Source organism: Berghia stephanieae, chromosome 1 (genome assembly GCF_034508935.2).
Source record: "Berghia stephanieae isolate SIO BIC M18660-M18661 chromosome 1, UCSD_Bste_1.3, whole genome shotgun sequence".
NCBI lineage: Eukaryota > Metazoa > Mollusca > Gastropoda > Nudibranchia > Aeolidiidae > Berghia > Berghia stephanieae.
In genome coordinates, this window is record NC_088360.1 from 10,109,058 (window position 1) to 10,131,602 (window position 22,545).

Here is a 22,545-nt window from a genome sequence, read left to right on the forward strand (position 1 = left end):
CAACTATGTTCTTGGAATCTGTCTCTGATCCCCGATTGAACTCGTCCCTTTTGTCTTACTGTTTGTCTGTTGTCTGTCACTACACAACGATGTTCTTCGAATCTCTGCACCCCGATTGAACTCGTCCCTTTTGTCTTACTGTTTGTTGTCTGTCACTACACAACGATGTTCTTCGAATCTCTGCTCCCCGATTGAACTCGTCCCTTTTGTCTTACTGTTTGTCTGTTGTCTGTGACTACACAACTACGTTCTTGGAATATATCTCTGCTCCCCGATTGAACTCGTCCCTTTTGTCTTACTGTTTGTCTGTTGTCTGTCACTACACAACTATGTTCTTCGAATCTCTGCTCCCCGATTGAACTCGTCCCTTTTGTCTTACTGTTTGTCTGTTGTCTGTGACTACACAACTATTTTCTTGGAATCTGTCTCTGATCCCCGATTGAACTCTCTCCCTTTTATCCATTTCTCTGTCGCTCGTTACAACACATCTATGTTCTTCGAATCTGCTTTTATTTTACTTTTCAACTTGACTTCCTTTTTTTTTTTACTTTTTTTTTTTTTACTTTTTTTTCTGTTTTGCTTGTAAGTGTATATATATATATATATATATATATATATATATATATATATATAATATATGATTAATTTACAATCCATCTTGATTAAATTACCCAGAAATCTACTAAGCATCGCAAAAGCCTTGCAGTGAATTAATATTCACCCTCTACTACAGCACATAATATGTCACCGTTTTCATAGTAGGATGATGTACATAGGCTTGATTTCCTTCTCATTCGAGCAAAATATAATCTAAACAATAGATGTTATCAACAAAGAGATGTTCAACGAGCGTATTTTTGCCTACCGAACTGAAGATCATATTATAATTACTCTTTAAATTTTGGTACTAGAGTTGTGTTAGTGCAATAAATTGCTTTTAATGGCCGCACTTTTACATTTGCGATATATCTCGTATTACGATAGCAGCTTTCATTAATTAAAAAAAAAATAATAGTTGAATATGCATCTTGTATTTTATATCTATTGTTTAAATCGAAAAAGAAAATAATAGTTGAATATGCATCTTGTATTTTATATCTATTGTTTAAATCGAAAATAAAATAATAGTTGAATATGCATCTTGTATTTTATATCTGAAAGAACAAAAGAACATTGAAGCTTTTGAAATGTGGTGCTTGAGAAGGATGCAGAGAATATCGTATACTGCACACAAAACGAACGAAGAAGTGCTAAAACAAACATACCAACAAAGGAAACTAATGCCCTTAATAGTGGATCGACAACTATCCTTTTTCGGACACATAGTAAGGAAAGATAAGAATGAATACCTGGCAAGTTGTGGAAAAATACCTGGTAAACGCGCCGGGGGAGACAAAGAAAAATACTCATAGACCAACTGAAGGGCTTCACCAACCTAACAATCCAAGAGCTGTTTGAAAAAGCAAGAGACAGGGAGGAATGGAGAGAGATAATTCATGCAGTATCCGAAGCCTGGACCAGGCATGGAACCTAGAAGAAGAAGAAGAAGAAGTATTTTATATCTATTGTTTAAATCGAAAAAGAAAAATTTTTTTTCTAGAATCTCCAGTAAACTGATTGTTGTTTTATTACTGGAAAGTACAATACGGATATTACATGAGATCATTTCGGTCAATTTATGGAGATTTATGGATTGATGTTTATGATAACCCTTTAATTGTGTGGGGTTTTTTTCGAGCTCTTGCAAAACCGGATGGTACTCGTATTTCTCACAGCCTGTTCATTCACTCACCAATTGTGTTATTTCTCTTCACAGAAAAAAAAAAGTCCTCCAAGTTTTGTTTTGTATTTTTAATGCTGGGTAAAGCTATGCCAGTAAAATATTTATGATCTTTTTTTTTTCAAAGTTGTGTGAGAGTTGTTGCTGTCATCGATTTTGTTGTTGTTGTTTCTTGTTTTTTTTTTTTTTTTGTTTTTTTTTTGTTTTGTGTTTTATAAGGGTTATTTTTTGTTGTTGTTTTGGGGAGGGGGAAGATTTTTGTATTATTTTGTATGTTTGTCTGTTGGGGGGGGGGAGGTTGGGTTTGTTTGTTTGTTTGTTTTTTGTTTGTTTGTTTGTTGTTTTTTTATTGTTTGTTTTGTTTTGTTTTTGTCTTTTTTTTTTTTGGGGGGGGGGGGGGGCATTTAGTCTAACTAAATCAGCACTTTCCATTGCCGCATGTTCAATCACAGCTGTGAGGCGAGTGTATTTATCTCTTGAAAACTTTGTAATAAACGTTTAATCGTGCATTCTTTATATATATATATATATATATATATATATATATATATATATATATATATATATATATATATATATATATGTATATATATATATATATATATATATATATATATATATATATATGTATATATATATATATATATATATATTATATATATAATTTTCCTTTCAGATTCTGGTCCACGGCCCCGAAGATGCCACCAAAGCTCTGGGTGAATTCTGCCAGACGGCTGGGTTCGTGGAGGGCAACGTTTACTGTCCCAACATTGGTGACACCATCGACGCTACCACCGAGAGACACATCTACCAGGTAAGGCGCGAAGAACGGGCAAAATCCGCGGGTTTGGCAACCCGTGGCCAATTTTTTAACATTTTGGCCGGAAAACTCGTCATGCCTTCAACTGCGATTGATCAATTAAAAAGAACATCATCTTGTCGAAAACTGTCAAACCTGGGACTCCAAGAACGGACCGTTTGCTGGTCAAAATTGATAGAATATGATGTTTTATTTAATAAAATGTGTCCTGTCAAAACAGATCCCGAGATTAATCTTTTGCGGTTAGAAAAAGACAAAATAAATGGGTATTTTTTTTTTTATTTAGATTTTTTTATTTTTTTACATTTCTGGTTACAAACTATTCTTAGACCTGTAAATTCTCAGTCAATTAACTGAAATCAGTCAATTTGTCAAATTCAAATATTTAAAAAAGGAAAGAAAGAAAGAAAGAAAGAAATTTAAAAAGAAAGAATTCACAAATCGTAGTCGAATGACCGTAAAATAATTAGGAGTGTTCCACAGCGGTACGCATAGCTCATGGGGACCGTTTATATTAACGATGTATATATTGCCAAGACAAAGCGACGCTTTTTATAAAAGGCGTGTCTGAACACTTCCCTGGGTATTTTCACACATCCTTCGTTAAATTTTTTTTCACTTTCCAATCCGTCGTGATCCCAACTGTAGCCAATTTTAACTGAACCACCGAGCGATAAATTACACTGTTTCATCTAAGCCAAAATTGACCACATTTACCCTTCGAGTCTCAAAACTATGATAAAGTAAATTGCGAATGCCGCAAGTCCGTTATGTAGACATCTTCAAATCGAAAGGTAGGATAGATTGCTACAAGCACATTTCGATTGCCTCACGTTGTAAACAAACTGGTTGACGGTTTCTTCACTGATTGAGTACCTGATCATAAGGAACAATGGTAAGTAGCCTAATTAATTCCCGTGCAAATCAGGACGTTTTCTGGCATTGTTTTGCTCAAGCCCAAGCGAGCTTGCTGTTTTGTGGCGATTTACCTTCATTTCGATTCTTTGAATTTTTACGCCTGCCGAAGTTTCTTCTTGATAATTCATTTCTTAATAATTCAGTGTATTGGCCTGAAGTCATATTTATTTAAGTTTTTTTTTTTCTCTGTCATTTACTGATTGAAAATCAAGTTTGCTCATTGCTACATTATTCTAATGTTCTCACAATGGCTGAGCTGTTCGTGGATCGCAATTCAGACTTGTCGAGCATCGATAAAGATATGAGTCCCGTGAGGAATAAATTCAATTGGTCATGGCTAGAAGTTAAAGATGATAATGGTGATTATTTTTCTATGTCAAAAAAATCCCAGAGGCAGGAATATGACTTTGATGAAGTCATCTTTACCTATATGAATGACATGCTTATTTAGCATTCCTTCTACATCAAATTATGGCAGTCATACTTCCAGTAAGAAATAACACCCACTATTTTGATATATTGTATTTATCACTCTCCTCTCCAATGATGCCCTTATTAAAAAAAAAAAATAATTGAATCTTCAGTTTGTCGAAGAGTTTCAGTCAATTTTTATAGAGCTCATTTACAGGTCCTGTGTAATAAATGTCTCCATCTATATGGCTTCTTTTATCAAATGTCCCTGTAAGTTGTTCAGCCATTCTTGTTGCCATCACGGTGATTTATTATTACCATGTCTGGACCTCACCAGAGTGCTATTCACTCTCAGTGCTCCGTGATCATATACGACCATGGTATTTCAAAACGATTTTTTTTTTATCATTTTATTATTAATTGGGTTCGTTCTCAATGGGTGATGGATTCTGCTGTTCAATTGGGTTTTCAATGAGAGGTATTTGTGTGATTTAAAGACTATTCTGCGGTTCATGGACAGAACGCCGATTTGTTCACTTTGGCGAGAAAAAAGGTTTGAATTAATTTTCCGTCAGTTCAAGTTGACCCTTTACCGAGGATTTTGTTTCATTACAGTAAATATGTTTTGTTTTGGTTTAGTTAGTGTATATTTGTTTTTGTTTTTGTTTTTTGTTGGGTTTTTTTCGCTCTGTTTCTTTGGGGTGTTTTTTTTTGGGGGGGGGGGGGTTGGGTTGTTCTCTTTTTTTTTTTGGGGGGGGCGTGTTTTGGTGGCTTTTTCTCTTTTTTTTTTTTTGTTAGTTTTTTTTTTTGTTCGTTATGTTTGTTTTTGTTTTTTTTCTTTTTCTTTTTTTTATTCTTGTTTTTTGTTTTTGTTTTTTGTTGCTGTTGCTGTTCTTTTGCGGGAAGGGGAGGGGCGTGTGTGGCTGCGGTTGGGTTACTTTTTTGTTTTGGTTGTTTTTTTTTTTTTTAATTTTTTGATTGTTTTTTTTTTTCTTTTTTGTTTTTGTTTTGCTTTTGTTTTGTTTTTGTTTTTTATTTTTTTGGGTTTGTTTGTTTTTTAGTTTGTTCTGTTTTGTTTTAATTTATTTCTTATGAGTGTGTGTGTGTGTGTGAATCGAGGCTAGAGGATCATCTTAAGAATGTGGCTATATTTGACTTGAAAGTCTACAGGCTAAAACGAAAACTGGCGTCTTGTCAATGTACTGCAATATTTCCGATTAATTTGATTGTATTGCTGAATTGCATACAGCTAAAACCTTTTTTCTTTCCTTTTGTTAAGTGTTTACGTCAATGAATCAGCCAAACCTCATACCAGATACACGGAGTTAAAACGTAACAACTTGACCCCGGGTACAAATAGCCATGTTTTTTTTTTCAATGTGATTTACGTCGTTTTTGTTAATTTGTTTGTTTGTTTATTTGTTTTAATTGAGCGATTCTCTGCCATCTCCGTCAGACCGTTTCGCGAGACGTCTTTCCATATAAGCGTGTATCTAAATGCTAAAAACGATCATACAAAACCTGATACGAGTTTTAAAGTTTCCAAGTTTATTTAATCTTAGGCTTTCGCCAATAATTCATACATTTTTTTATGACAACATACATGACAATGAGAAAAGAAAGGTAAATGGAACCAAAAAAAAAAGAATAAAATGATACCATTAATAACCACAAAATTCAACAACTGTAATTCCACCAGTACTTACAATAATAATAATAATAATAATAATAATAATAATAATAATAATAATAATAATAATAACAATAATAATAATAATAATAATAATGGTAATTCTGTTTCGGATAATAAAGTTATTTACATTTAGTGATACTAGGTGTAACAAAATGCTTTGGTCTGGGTGATTTTTATCCTCGTTTACTCGGGGAAAGTCCAACATAAATTAATAGCCCATCCATTTAAGTAGTTTTCCGTACTGATAAAGAGCGAAACACCCTTGTGTACTTCAATGATTCCATGTCAAGGGTTGTTTTCACTGCTTTTTAAGAATTTTACGAGACTGAAATATTGTGGCAAATATTATTGTAGTGAATTACAAAAGACGTAATAGACTGGTTGGAGGGTGTGGGGGGGGGGGGGTTGTGTTTCTATTCAGGGGATTTTTTATCTCTTAACTGAAGTCTAAAGTCCTACACATACGTTCGTGTCGGCTCTGCTCGGGAAATGCAGCTTTTTAAAAATAATAATAATAATAATAATAATAATAGATCTTTATTGTCCATAAATATGGCAATTTGTCATTTAGTTACACTTGTCATAACGTTATATGATAACTATAACATTGAACAGACACCTCTACCCATTCTCTCTCTCTTCCTCTCTTTCTTTCACGCGTGCGACATACACAACATTAACATATTCATTTCATTTTCAATTCGTTACATTCTTGGCAATTCAACACCAAATATTATCATCATTATCAATTGGTCACTTCATCTAACATTAAACAAATTAATCAGTCAATCAGTCAACGCATCAATCCTTGGTTTTGCTGTACCATATGAAATATTCAACATTTTTATTGCTGATGGAACGAACGTCGATTTATACTTGTTAGTTCCACATTTAATCTGACAAAAACTTCTCCCAGATGGCAAAAGACCAAATTCATGGTATAAAATGTTTTTTTTTATTGTTGGTAATTGAGAATGCTTTCCTTTCTATTGCTTTTCCGTGAATTCTTTCTACTTCATCAACAGGATGGTTTATTATTTTTGATGCCTCTTTGTAATTCTAAATCATCATACAACGCTTTATGTAATATTAAGCGAAGGATAGGTCTTCAATCAACAAATCGCGAAATAAGATGAAATTAGCGGTGCACTTTTGTGTCGGAAGTAAACAAGGCCGCCGCCATTTCGATTTCCTTCAGACAAAAACATTGATACGAACGATTTTTCCGAGGATTTGAAGCAGAACTCTAAACGTTAAAGTTTGAAGTACATACCATTCATTAATACGAACAATCATACAACGTTTAATACGGAAATGAGTGAAATGTTGTCATGAAACAAATAAATATCAAAAGAATTCATCACATAGGTGTAACTGTGCGTCGCTATTCAGCGCCGCCATTTTGAAATAATAATAATTTTAAATAATCTAACACGTGCCGAGAAGGTCGGAAAACCAAAACAAACTTCTTTTTTTTTTTTTTTTTTTTTTTTTTTTTTTTTTTTTTTTTTTTTTTTTTGACAAAACAAATTAATCGTATCGTGCCACCAAACACAACGTTGTTATTGCCCTTTGAAAGCGACGCGCACAGGTCAGATAGGTCAATTGCATCTCAGACACGAATAAAGTGCTCTTAAGATCCGCCCCAGAAAATTTGATTACAGGCTCAATCCTACATCTAATTTTCTGATATTGTTGTGGCTTAGGGCAATATTTTCACCGGGACGTTCCAAAATTCCAAAGTGTAAAACTCAAAATTTGAACCTGAGACGTATAAACTAACAGTAAAAAAAAAAGCTCGTAATTCGACACTGAAAGAGCGGCTTAAATCAAGGTCCTAATTTCATTTTGAGGCAAGAGATCCAGATACCAATTTATTCCCTTTCAAAGAATGCCGCCTGATTTCTCTCTATGTCCCTCGAAGCCCTTGGTTTCAGTAAACATTTCGCTTTTTATGTTTATCGTCGTCGTCGCCCCCCCCCCCCCCCCCCCCTCCTCCCTCAAAAACACAAACTAAAAGTTCCACCATCTTTGAATGGCCTCGCTTTGACCCCTCGTGACAATTGGATGTGATCACCTTGGAAATTCGATTGAGCGCGCGGCTTTCGGCCTGCGCTGCCTGCCACCGAGCATTTTACTTGTCATTCATGCCTTGGGCAACAGAGCGCGGCTGTCCAGTGGTCCACACAACTGTAACTGTTTGCACACGGGTTAAGATTTTACTCTAATGTTTAATGTCTTATGATTTCACTTATAAACCAAAATTTATCCCATTGTCTCAAAACGGTAAAAAGGTTCTGAGTATTGAATCTAGAAACACAAATAAAAATTTGGATATTTCAAATTGTTACGTGAAAAAAAAATGTAATATCGCCTAACAGGCGTCAGGTCTCGTTCTTCATGCTAAAAATAGGTGTTGCTGTTGGCCTGTAAAGCGCTTTGAGACTTCGAGTGGATATTGCGCGATATAAAAACTCTTGTTTAATATGTTGAAGAATAAATACGTTCTTACCATGCAAAAACTCATTTCCCACTTTTTTTATTCTGGTTGGAGCCTTTTCATCTATGGTCGGCAGGAGGTCACTTGCTGTATCTTCTATCCTCCTATATCTGTTTTCTGAGCTGTTTTCTGTCTTTCTTGGAATGGATAAGTTGGTTTTGTCCTGACCTTTTACTGGACACGAAGGCTGAGAGGAAAGCAGTCAAATTTATAGTGTTATTTTTGAGAGGTGATATTTTTTCCCGTGTTCATCATCTCTCTGTTATGTAATGATCGTTATAGTTCTGTTTTTAACATATCTTATAAACATTTGAGTGTGTTCCTTTTATTAGGATCCTATACTGTTGCCTGGTTGAGACTTATAGGTGATCTCAAACTAAGTACATTAATAGTATCAATGGAATTGGTAATGGAATCCACGTCTGTTTCCTATTTGAACAAATTCCCCTTTGTTTTACTTTTCTAGGGTAATTTTACAATATTGTTAGTATCCCATTTTCTTCCTTTTTAATGGCACTAATGTGCTCAAAGCGCCATAAAACCCTTATTAACAAACACTGTCATTGAATTCTAAATTCAGTTTTCCTGGCTCCCGACATAATACCGTTTTGATACTACTAAACGTGCTTAAAGCGCTTTACAGGGGGTCTCTGGCCAACAGAACACTTAACATGGAAGACGTTACATGACGCCTGTTAGGCGATGTTATATTTTTCGGACAGACGCAACGCTGTTAACGGCCAGGTACTCATTTTGCACCTGAGTACGGTGAGAGAATGTGGGTGAAGAGCCTTTTCCAAGGATTCAACTATATCCGAGCGAGGCTCGAACCCAGGACCTTCCGATCCGAAAGCGAGTGCATACACCGCACACATTAATTAAGAATTGACAAATCCTCCACAATAAAACATAAATACTTCCCCTCAGTCTCTCTCTCTCTCTCTCTCTCTCTCTCTCTCTCTCTCTCTCTCTCTCTCTCTCTCTCTCTCTCTCTTTTTTTTTTTTTTTTTAAATTATTTTTTTGTCTTTCACAATAAATTAAATTGTGGGTATCTTAACCACCCTGTCATGATACCGTTTAGAAACGGTGCGTTACAAATAAATGAGATACAACTCTAGATTCTCTGATTTCAATGGTCGCGTCGCTCGATGAAAATGGTTGGATATGCAGAGTTATTAATGAGAGAAGTTTAAGAATTGAAGAGGAAAAAAATCGGTATCACATTGCTTTTAACCAGTTAACCAGTTAATATATATATTTGTGTGTTGTGTGTGTGTGTGCGCGCGCGCGCGCGTGTCTGTGTGTGTATTTAATTCTTCAGTATGGCCACTTATACAAATTAAATTTGAAGCTTAGACATTCATCCGCCAATTTTGCGAGACTTCAGCTTTTTTATCTCTCGAGATCGGGATCCATCGCTTGATTGACAGACAGGGACATTTGAAGAATTCAAATACAAAAAAAAAAATTTTAAGAAACGTTTGTTTTATTGAGCATTTTTTTTGTTTGGATTCTTGAACTTATTTTGAAATTTCGAACTTGAGACCGCCCGCCTAGATTAAGTTTGGAATTCCTGTGCCACGGAGAGTAGTTATTTTTTAATGATAACCCTCAGACGAATTAAACTTTGCTATTTATATTTTACAGATAAAGGCACAGTTGTTATCGCTTAATAACCCTTTATTATAACATCCCACTTCGGATATTGTCCCTTCACTCTCGTGTGACATATTTTTTCTTTAAAACACCCCTCTAATATCCCTCTTTTTTTGGCATGAAAACCCGCTTTTGTAACCGAATACACAACAGACCAACATAATATTAATCAGTATTCTTTTTCTTGCAGAAGAGTCCGACTCAGAAATTTGGTTCATCGACACGCTTTTCAATATAAACAATATAATCACATATCTTGCATTTGTTTTCCACAAAAAGTACAGCCTTCTTCACACACACCAAAAAAAAAAAAACATTTCATATTTTGCCCACTACTCATATAAGTTGCTATTGAGACAGGCAAGAAGCGTTTTTAGATTGAGTTGTTGAAGCTGGGTGTCGCCTCACCCAACTTGTCAGGGGCGTGGGAAGAGAACATCATACTAAACAAGACATCAATACTTCCATCCTTACGTAGTCTTTAGATCTTATTCAGAAATTAATGGGCATAATTTTCCGTTTAATTTCTTTCATACTTCATCAATCGGTCAGATATCACATTTTATCTGACCGGTCTTTTAATAGAATGTAATATGACTATATAAACAGATAGAACAGCTTAAACATTTTGATTACGAACTCTCAGAGTACCCTTGAAACTGACGTGGAATCAACCTATTTAATCACGGACTGTAACCATCGTCATCACCATCATAGATCGCTCCAACACCGTACCCACTCCACAGCATCTGTGGAGCAGACTCTTAGGACATGGTCATTGCAGCTGGGCCCATCCTGGCATTCTCTAAGGATGTGCTCCATCGTCTGCTGTGGACATCCACATGTACACAAGCTAGTCTCAGCCAGCCCCCACTTTTTTCATGCTTCCAGCTGTTCTCCCAATTTTTGCCCGTGCTCTGTTCAGTGTTACAACCTTCGTTAAAGACCGAGTCGCATTGCTGCCCCGTCGTACTCTGAAAAAAAATACATACTTAAAATTTTGGCAAGAAAACTCATCCTTCAAATATCGATCGATTAAAATGACATTCATCTTGGCAAGAAGAAAAAAAAAACGAAATCAACTCTCCAACCTGGGACCTCATGAATGTTTCAGAGTTTTTGCCATGATGAGTGTCATTTTGATTGATCGATATAATTTGAAGGACGAGTTATCTCGCCAGAATTTTAGATACTCGTTGGGTTGGGGTTTTGTCAGTGTTCCAGCGGTGTTACAATTATTTTTTTAATATGACCCGTCGTCTCAAAGCGTCCTTAGTCGGGCTGTACTAAGTGCTGGACATGACATTCATCGGCACAGTTATGAAACTTGGGGTTTATCTCAATTGGTCATGGTGAAAATGATACGAAGCTGCTAGAAGCTGTGGACTGTAAAAAGTAATAAACAAAAATGAATATAACACCTTCAAAAAAGACCCAAAATACCAAATAAGAAACGTTTCGGGCTCAAGACCCTTCTTCAGCCAACAACAAAATACAATTAAAGTATTAATACATTACTAAAAAACAGATCGGCGACTAAATATTTCGTACGTCCTCACTTTCTGTTAGAAGAAAAATCTTGGATTGGTAAAAATATACAATTTCTCACATTGCAATTTTTTAGAATATAAACAAAGTTTGCATCTTTTTTTTTTTTCATTTTAGTTTCAAATACTCTTTTCGGGATCTGATTCATTGCGGCATCATATCATACTGAGACGGTGGTTGACAATTGTGGGTAGATTTAAGTCAAAACCAGACAAATAAAATGAAATGCCATGTCAGTTGAAAAGCTATTTCAGTCTGGTCTTTAAAGGTTAAACAGTTTTTAAAATACTGATAACATGTCGATAAGTCAGACTGCACTGTTAAATCTGAAGACAAGCGGCTGAAAATAAATATACGTTTTAAAGTATACGGAATGGGACATAAATAGTTAGTGCTAGACATCTAAATATCAACTAAGAAAAAGAGTCAGATTGAAGAGCGGGAGAGAATGTACTTTCGTAGTTTCTAAGCGTCCTTTTAACGTTTGACAGTCCGTTGTAGATCAAGGGAGTAATTAGTTGGCTAGTCGTTTGCTTATGATTTTAATGTTGATAGATAGATAGATAGAATAATGGGTAGATAAAGCATTGTAAAGAAGAAATGGGTGAGGGGTTGTGGGTAGGACTTGGAGAAAGAGACATTAAAATTAAGAAAAAGAAACTTGAGCTTTTAAGGCGAGTAATATCCATTAAACGTGCTAAAAGCGCTTTACACGTTGTCCCTAACTTACAGCAAAACTTAACATATAGGACGAGACGTGAGGCCTATTAGGCGAAATTACAATTATTATTTTTCCAACCTATTTGAACGTCTTCTCATTGTGATATTTTTGAGAGAACTTTTATTGTTCATGTTATGGCATAAGTTATTTTGCCGAAAACGCCGCATGCAAACTTGCAATTTGTGTCTAACGGTTTGACAAGTATTTAGCAGAAAGACTCGTTACTCTCACTTACAATACACGAATTCGATGAGAAAGATATAGATAGATTGGTTGTAAGATCAAATCGACTTACGATAATTTTATTTCTACAAATCTGTCCCTGTTGAGTGAAAACAGTCAGTTCTTCAAATTTGAATAACTTCCTTACTTATAATGCGATTGGATCATCCATTTGACCCAAGGTTGGCGGCATCACAATGGACAGTCTATCCTTCAGTGTAAAAGTATCGTAACTCGACTTACGAAAACGTGCACTCTAACCTCGATTTACAAAACCAGAAATAAAGAATCATCATCAAGTATTGGCTCTCGGATTTTTTAAAAAAAAATCGGATTTGACTTAAAATGGAATTGCTTCATAAATTTATTATTTTTTAAATGGCTTTATATATATATAACTTTGTTAAAGGTTTATTAATAGAACAAGTGGTCTACCCTCATTATACACGTATAAAGGTTACGTGAACGCCATTTTCACACTATATGAGTTTTTTAAAGTATTGGAAAGCCTACTTGTATTTAAAACCACCCAACTGTTTTTGAACCTTTTCGTCTTTTATTGCGCAGAAAGCAGGCGTGATGGTGAGTCTAATGGTTTTTAAGATAATAAGAAACATTCTCTGGAGATGAGTACACGCATAACCAGTATTCTTTTTGTATGGCATCCGGCCACTGGATTTTATATTATAAAGGTTGTTGACATCTCTGGTATTTTTACAAGCTGAGTTTAGCACCGGTAATTGGTCGACCACGAACACAATTGAGTAGGCGTTTGCCCCGATTTGTACACCGTTAAACGGACAATAACAATTGCTTACTACCCTCTGGGTAGGATGCTAGTTGATCGCAAGGTTATATGCACTAGATCGAACAGGCTGAACTACATTGTTGGGTGGTCTAGGGGTCCCAAAATTATATACTATATATATATATATATATATATATATATATATATATATATATATATATATATATATATATATATTATTAGTGTTGGTGGGTACTTGTAGGTACGAGAGTGCTCGATAATGTTGGTTAGAGCTAATATAAAATAGAAATGGAGTCACTCTCCATCCACGTCGTCAGTCCGCATATTATGTCTGTAGAATGATTTTTAATGTTGAATCCCCAAATGGAATAAAATACATCTAATATGCGGACTGACGACGTGGATGGACACCACAGAAACATGTGTTTCGGCCATAAATGAGTGACTCCATTTATATATATTATATATATTAAATAAAAATATATAAATATAATATATATATATATATATTTATATATATACATATATTATATATATATTTATATATATATACATATATTATATATATATTTATATATATATTTTATATATATATTTATATATATATATATATATATATATATATATATATATATATATATATATATATATATATATATATATTTGGACACCTAGACCACCCAACAATGTAGCTCAGCCAGTTCGATCTAGTGCAAATTACCTTGCGATCAACTAGCATCCTACCGGACAGTTTTATAAACACGTGTAAATTTTAGGAGAACGGCAATGCTGGTCCTAGTGCAGGATAATATATAATACATTCGGGACAAACTCCGGCTTCATGGGTATGGTGGCTCTGATTGACTACTTTTCGTATACTTTGATGCGACCAAGAAGTTTGGAACATGTCACGAAATTTCTTAAATTAAACTCACTCTCTTCTTAGATGCCTCATGTCTCAAACGTCAAGCCACACACATCCCATAGCCCCCAGGCCTGAAATACACACTGTGGATTTATTTTTTACCACTCCCCTATCCGGCTGCGAAGTCCTCCCTTTTCTGGTCTGCCCATCACCTGTCAATCTCTTCGGAATAGCCGAAGAGCATGTCCGACCACTTTTCCAAAGCTCGTACGTCAGTCACTCCTTGTTACTTACTTGTCTTATTAACTAGTTAACTGTCGTACTCTGGGAAAATACGTATTTAAACATTTGGCCAGAAAACTCGTCCTTCAAATATCGATCGATTTAAATTGCCCTCATGTTTTCAAAAACTCTCAAACCTAGGACTTGGCGCGAAGCCCCGGGTTTGAGAGCGTTTGCCAACATGAGGGTCATTTAAATCGATCGATATGATTTGAAGAACGTATTTTCTGCCCCAGATTGTTTATACGTGTCTTTCCAGAGTAGGGCAGTTAACAAGTTAGGGAAGAGTCTTGGGTCCGTTATGCCAATCGTGATTGTCCCTTGGCTCACGCTCCGAAGTATAGGTAGAATGAAGTTGACATCACTCAGGGTTTGTTATTGTTTTTTTTTGCCATCCACGTTTATGAGTAATTCTCACTAAACTGTATTAACCCGACTATAAACGACCATGACTACACAGAATTGTGTGTGTTGGTCCGTTATACTTCTGGATACCAAGTTTTTGAGTTTCTTAACCAAGCGCATACTATGTATAGATAGTATGCGCTTGGCTAAGAAGCTCATAACATTGCCATCCGGAAGTATAACGGACCAACACACAAAACTGTGTATCCATGAACGTTTATAGCCGGGTTAATACAGTTTAGTGAGCATTACTCATAAACGCGGATGGCAAAAAACAATAACAAAGACCTGAGTGACGTCATCTTCGAACATCTATAGGTGGGTGTCAGAGAGCGCTTGTTTTTTATTTCGATTATTTTTCGACCGTTTGTGACCTAACGCCTCAAATCGGTATGATATTGGAGTGATTTAATAATGCAGGAATTTAAATGTATAGTTATGTTTAAAAATGAGACTCGGGTTTGTTTGTTTTGAGGTTTGTTTTTTTTTTTTGGGGGGGGGGGGGGGTTTTCCGTATTATGGAGAGTAGACATTGTTTGATAATGCCTAATAATAACTAATATTTCATTTGACCGATCATTTTAACTTAAAATTCATTTTCCGGCATCAGAGTTCACTAGACATAATGCTGCTTTTGAAATGATTGGTCATATTTTGACAGGCGCCATCGTCATCGATTAGGGTGAAAATGACTGTTGTACAAGGCGCTCAAAAGACGATCATCCACAATCATGAGCGGAGTTTCTTACCGGACAACAGCAACATGAATAACATTTTTTTTTAAATCAATAAAAACAACTAAGATCAAAAACAACAGCAAGAACAACAACGAAAGAAATAACTAGAAGAACATCAAAAACATCAACAGTTACAAAACCAAGACCATCCTCGTAAAAAAACATCAACAACAACAACAACAACAACAACAATACATCGCACAACCATACTGTCTTACACTGACATAAAACTTTTTTCTTATATTCCCAGAAACCTGTTTACTTATATATAGATTAAAATGACCTCCATCTATTATTTGTAAAAAGTCTTAAACCGATTTGAAGAAGTTTCAGGTTCAAGTATATTTGACAAGTTTGAGATGATTTGCATCTGTCGATTTCTGAAGTCAAAGTTTTCAAACACTAAATATTTAACTCACTCTCTCTCTCTCTCTCTCTCTCTCTCTCTCTCTCTCTCTCTCTCTCTCTCTCTCTCTCTCTCACACACATATACCAAAAAATCTAAAGTAAAGCGCGTTGAGCACGTTTAGTGGATATTTGACCAATATTTTGTGGATTCTTTCGCTGACTGTTTACCTAAAATATTATAGTATTCACGTCATTTAAGAATGAGACTGTACTGTCTACTTGACCAATTGCGATATTTTGGTACTATTAAAATGCAAGTGACAGCGGATGACTCGAGTGTCGTGGTCTGACTGGGGGCATCATATTTTGGTCACTCCTTTAACACGCTCATTTCTGAAATCCCTGAGGAGTTCGTAAATATTATGTCAACGCTTTGTGTCAATGCCTGTCGTCACAAAATCGTCGTGGTAGTAGTAGTAGTAGTAGTAGTAGTAGTAGTAGTAGTAGTAGTAGTGATAGAAGTAGTAGTAGTAAGAGAAGTAGTAGTAGCAGTTGTTGTAGTAGTAGTAGTAGTAGTAGTAGTAGTAGTAGTAGTAGTAGTAGTAGTAGTAGTAGTAGTAGTAGTAGTAGTAGTGGTGGTGGTGGTGGTGGTAGTGGTAGTAGTCGATGTGGTATGGGGGTGAGGGGATGTTTGTATGTATAGGTTTGGGGGTTTGTTTGTTTTTTTACGTTGTCCACAATTAGACGTAGATCTAGAGTGTTTTATCTTCCATTCTTGTAGGAATCCTACACGATATTATCCGACCAGATCAAATAAACTAATCAAAACCTCTCATTTCGCATTCCTGTTTAATGTCTTATTAATCGTGTTGTTGGTTACAAAAGGGGAAACCCGAAACGTCCACAATATTTGTTTTTGAGAATTAGATTAAAGCTTTTATTCTTTTTTTTTTTTTTTTTACTATTGTTATTTTGGATTCTGTACTATATTTCTAAGGATACTTTTTATTCTTTGTTTCCTCAATAATAAATCCGTTCTGTATGTAATTTTAGATTTTATTGATATGGTTATTTTTATTTTGAGGGATTTTGTTGAGTGAATCCCTTCTGACAGATCGTGGGCCGATGTCTGGTGGGTCGTAGATGATCTCAAACTAGACGCGGATGGCTCTTGAAGTTGTCTCCTCTGTCTTACTGTCTTGATTGCTTGGTAGAGTAAATATGCGTCTCTTCTAACAGGTTTAATGTCGATGGGAACAAATTGCCAAAAAGTGATTTTCATAGTAGTCAGTTGACTGCCATTGTGAGGGGGGGGGGGGGGGCATATTTAAAATGTTGGCCAGAAAACTCGTTCTTCAAATATCCAGAGAAACTGGAGCCGGCACTTGTATCAAAGATGAGAAGGAAAATAGGGTATGGAGAATTGCCTGATGAAAACAGTGAGACAAGTGCCTGTTCCACACTTTTTCTGAACTTTATTTAACCCAATATCGGAGCTATTCCATGTGTGTCCTTTGTATTTACATCTTACCATCTCTTGTGTCATACAGAGGAGGGCGGATAGCTTAATTTGCTCGCCCATTATAGAGAGTTGGCGGGGTTTGTTAGCCAGTCTCGTTGTGGTCCCCACAGTTGTCGAGAGTAGAGGGGCGCATGAATGGTACTAAGTTTGAATGCCATATTTTTGTGTGGTGGATAGCTTAGTCGGTTGTGCGACCGCTCGATGCCCTCTCCCCCCCCCCTCTCTCTCTCTCTCTCTCTCTCTCTCTCTCTCTCTCTCTTGTCGTGTCAATTGAATCCTGAGTTTGGCACTGACCCCGTGACAAACTGTTTTTATCTGGCACTTCTCCATGCCCTATTTTTCTCTTCTTCAAATAACGACCGATTTAAACGACCCTCATCTTGGTAAAAACTCTAAATCCTGGGACCTTCCGAAGAAAAAAATGTATTGAGATGCTTTCAAACTAAATAGGTGTTCACCTATAGGCATACAGTGTATCATTATATAAGATATTACTCCCCCGGCCACTCCTCTTCATTTCCCACTTCTCTGCCACCAGGTTAAACTTCGTGACCATCTGGTGAGTTCCCTCACGTTCTCCAAAGCACGCGACATGGAATTCGCTTGGGTGGATGGGCTGATCGACATAGCTGAAGAGGAATACATGGAGGAGGAAGATCCCGAAGACAACGAGGAAGCTTCGAAGGATAAAGAAATTGATGACATTTTTGGAGAGAGCGGAAGTGGAGAAGGGACAAAGAAGGACTCCAAGAAAGGTACGTCATATTTGTTTTGTTATGGTTGCTGTTTGTTTGTTGTTTGGCGTTTGTTTGTTTTGTTTTGTTTTATTTGTTTATATTATTTTGGAGAAGGTGTTTTGTTTTTTTGTTTTGTTTATTTTTTGTCTCTGTAATATTTTTAAAACTTGATGTTGAATTGTTTTAGGGGGTTTTTTTTGGGCGGGGGGGGGGGGTGTTTTTTAATCGGGGGCTGTATCTCTCATTATTACTGTTTTGAAGTGCTGCTGATGACCAAGATTAATAAACTCGCCATCCTATTCGAGAGTTATTGCCTGTTCAGTTCCGATGTTGCATTGAGCGGTGTGTTTTTCCATCCTCTTTAGCTGAAAATGTTAATAAAGGTTTTGTCTCTTCCAATCGTATCGCAGACTGACTTCAAATTCGTCGTCGCGCCGATGTTAGATGGTATGAAATTTGTTGAATAGGGCGGTGAATTAACTTTTATTTTTTTTTATATTTTTTTTTTAATGAATCTTCTATTCGTTAAAGCTAAGTTATCTGTTCCTAGTAAGTAGCTGATGATGAGTCGGAGACTTGGAACATCATTGGAGTAACCATCTCGTTAATTGATTTGTTTGAAGTACTTTGGTAACGGAAGAAATTAAGTACAAAATGTAGCTATTGTGAGAATTTCTACTCGATTATTTCATTTTTCTACCGATTAAATAAAATATTTTAGATATTGCAAGTAAGAGTGATACTTTGCTCTCTCTCTCTCTCTCTCTCTCTCTCTCTCTCTCTCTCTCTCTCTCTCTCTCTCTCTCTCTCTCTCTCTCTCTCTATTTCTTTCTTTCTTTCTCTCTTTTCTTTTAATGTACTTTGGCTTATTTATCCAACGATTTGAAAGATCGGAAGGGGGACAATCATGCCAAACACCGGGTTACTTTCTGCTGTGACGTCATTTTAAAAAATACGGATTCATATTGTGAGTGTGGTTATTTATATTTTCCTTGTTTGTTATCTCATTGTTGCAGGTACAAAGAGACTCACAACCCACACAGCCACCCTCGAGGCCCTACCCCCAGCCGTTGTGAGTTTTTAATCATCATTCCATTAGATTGTCAGCAGCAATCCGCATAATCATCATTGTTATCATCATCATTGTTATCACCATCATCATCATCATCATTATTTATTTTCATTTTCGTTATTATACTTATCATTACCATCACTACCATCATCATCATCATTATTATTATTATTATTATTATTATTATTATTATTATTATTATTATTATTATTATTATTATTATTATTATTATTATTATTATTATTATTATTATTATAAATATTATTATTATTATTATTATTATTATTATTATTAGTATTACTAGTATTATTACTATTATTATTATTATTACTATTATTATTATTATTATTATTATTATTATTATTATTATTATTATTATTATTATCATTAGACGTATTTCATGTCCCTCTCCTCACACAGGTCCGTCCTCACCCTTCCGTGTTCATCAACGAGCCCAAGCTGTCTGACTTCAAGAAGGTCCTCATCAGTGAGAAAATTCCGTGCGAGTTTGCTGGCGGCGTCCTTATATGTAACAATCTGGTGGCCGTCAGAAGGGTAAGTCAAGTTCAAGTCTAGCACGGGAGTCCTGATAGCGCAGTTGGTACACTGTGCGCTTCCCAATCCAAGGGGACCTGTGTCGATCCCGGGTTATTGTCGATTTTTTATTTTTTTAATAGTTTGTTTTTGTTGGGTTTGCTTTGTTTTGTTTTGTTTTGTTTTGTTGTTTTTTTTTAATTTTTTTGGGAGGGGGTGTTTTTTGTTTTTGTTATTTTATTTGTTTTTTGTTTGTTTGTTTTGTTTGTTTTTTTTTGTTTTTGTTTTTGTTTTTTTGTTTTTGGGGGGGGGGGGGGTTGGGGAAGAGGGTTGTTGTAGATGAGAGGGTAGTTGATGCATATATATGAGTTTGTGTGTGTGTGTGTGTGTGTGTGTGTGGACGAGTAAATATGGACACCAAGGTCATTCGGGGTCAGTTGTCCAATGGCCCCACATCTAAATTTGCTCATCCGGATTGCCAAATTTGATGTTTTTATGACAACAAAAAATAATAATTCACAATTACTCGTGGGAAAAATCCAGACTATTGTGTGTATGGATTAAGTCAGTGAAATTTCTTAATTCATGTTTCCCTTTCGTTAAAAGAAATATATGTTTCGATATACTAGAAAAGCTTAAGTAAAAAATGATCAAAATTATGAAATTTTAGTTTTTTCGCTGATTGAGAAACTTATTTTCTTTTTCTTCAATAAAGCATATAAACTTAACATTGGTCTCATTTTTTCTGGCTATAGATTAATATTATTTATTATTAGATATGTATTACACTGTTTTCAGAAGGTGAGTCACCTTTGTGTCATGATTGAATATTTATTATTCAACGGAACTACCCTCTATCTCCAACTGAATCTTTCTGATTCAGGCAGATTCCTGGTATATCTTGGTTGTATTACATACACACAAGGAGTACAACAGATCGCGACCTGTTTGTTTTGTTGGGGTTTTTTTTTAAGGGGGAGGGGGCTTTTTTGGGGGTTTGTTGGGGTTTTTTTTATAGTTGGTTTGTTTTACTAAGGTATGTGTGAGAGAGAAACAAGGAGGGAAATGCGATTACCAATTGTGTTGTGATTTATAGTGAAAATTATCCTTTTTGAAAGTATCCTCCTGACAAACTCAAATTATGAAGACACTGAATGAATAAAAGAAATCCAAGATGAAAAGTCACAATGGAAGGGAAGTAATTCAATTTTTATTTGTTCCAACAATACTTTTACACTTTAATTGAGTCGTGTCCCCTGAGCAACCAAAAACAAAAGCAGAATTTCCATGACTCATCTTTAATTCCCTGCTCTTTCTTTTATTTATGGACCCAAGCAGACGTGTACATTTCTGTAGGTCTAGCATCCTACTTTAAAATAAAGAAATTAAGGAGCATGCCTGACTGGGAATCAGAAGTTCCTAGGTTCAATCCCCAGTCCGGTTTGACTGATTTTTTTCTTGTATTTTCCTTTCTTGCTTTGTCTGGCACCTTTCATACGCACTTGTTCAGTTCTTTACCTTTGGCCTAGTTTAACATTGTTGTAATGGACAATATTTTGCATCATTTTTTGAGATTTCCATTAAAACAATGAGCCCAGAAGGAATTGGGTAATCAGACTTGCAAACAAGTGCACAACGACCCAACATGTTCCTTGTTATATGTTTTGCTTTTTTCTTTTACTTTTTCTTAAACCGTTATACTAATTCTTCATTAATACTTTTTAAAAACTATTTACATTTATAAGGTTGAAGTCACATAAAATTGAATTTCTTTTCCCCAACTTCCTAGGATACAGCGGGGATGATCAAGCTGGAAGGCGTGTTGTGTGACGACTATTTCAAGATCAGAGAATTGTTGTACAGCCAGTATGCCATTGTGTGACTCGTGCCATATCCAAATCAAGACATAGGTGGAATTGCAGTTGTCATTATAAAACTATGGTTTATATATCACACCTCTCTTACACTGAAACTACCCAAATATTCCATATATATCTAATTCACTAATTCATAACGGTCCATCATTTGCATCAGCTTTGTAAATTTTTATCTTTATGACCATCTATGTGATATGTGACCCTTCGCCTCAAACTGGTGTGAATTAGATTTAGATGATGAGAGTTGAATTTGTAGCTAAAATTTGAAATTTAGTATCTTAAACTAGGATTTTAAAGTTATTTGTTTCTTATTTTGATTAACCGAAATTTCGTATTTCTCATCATTTTAGTTTTAATTTTAACTTCAAATTTACTTACTGGCATCTGCTTCTTTCAATGCATTTATATACCAGATGGAGTAGTGGGTCTCATAACATGGACCGTGTAAGTGGTGATCAGTGCTTTGCCATCGATTTCAAACTTACATTTGGACAGCACATATTGCGATCTCTGATGTCAAAGGAGAACTACACAAATTAGACAAGTGGTAATTGTGTAAGACCAAACAAGTCATCTGTTATTGTATTATTCGATGGTATTTGTTTTAATGTTGTCATTGTTGGGGAAAAAATGAAATCAAATAAAATACTTGAAATGTTTTGATAATTTTTGTTCACCTGTGCTGATTTGTAAAAGTTTGCTAAATACGTTTCAATAGTTTTGATTGTTTTGTACAGGTTTTTTGTTTGTTTTTTAAAGGTAGTAGGCATCCTTCCATCTCAAGAGACGATGGTTTGAGCCCTGTATAACGTTGGTCTCATCAGTCTTGTTGAGAGCAGCGATGGGTGTGACTCAGCAGACCGATCCTTGCATGGCAATCTCTACCGCAGTTGCTGCACACGTAGTTTGACTGTGTGTTTGGTTCTGCTGCCCCTTTCCTCTTTGCTCTCCTCTCCTCACATCTCTTCACTCCCTCCCTCACCGCATATCTCCAGCCAATGCGGTCATCAGCAAGCGATTCCCACGTGTTTGGGTTGATACCTGTCAGTTTCATGTCTCTTTGCAGACATCATAGAAATGCAGAGCTGGACGTCCGGTTACTCGTTTTACATCTGAGTATGTTGAGA

General features: G+C 35.6%; 1 protein-coding gene across 3 annotated transcripts in view; it reads left to right on the forward strand.

Annotated features, from left to right (window-relative positions):
• Positions 1-22,084, forward strand: part of LOC144967556 (cleavage and polyadenylation specificity factor subunit 2-like) — a 402,879-nt gene extending 380,795 nt beyond the window's left edge. For all 3 annotated transcript variants that reach the window (XM_078905006.1, XM_078904988.1, XM_078904996.1), the window contains exons 17-21: positions 2,457-2,594; positions 17,737-17,953; positions 18,952-19,007; positions 19,428-19,562; positions 21,331-22,084. In XM_078905006.1, the coding sequence (XP_078761132.1) occupies positions 2,457-2,594; positions 17,737-17,953; positions 18,952-19,007; positions 19,428-19,562; positions 21,331-21,423 (639 nt within the window). In that variant the 3' untranslated portion in view covers positions 21,424-22,084. The remainder of the gene's footprint in view (positions 1-2,456; positions 2,595-17,736; positions 17,954-18,951; positions 19,008-19,427; positions 19,563-21,330) is intronic.
• The last annotated feature ends 461 nt before the right edge of the window (positions 22,085-22,545 follow it).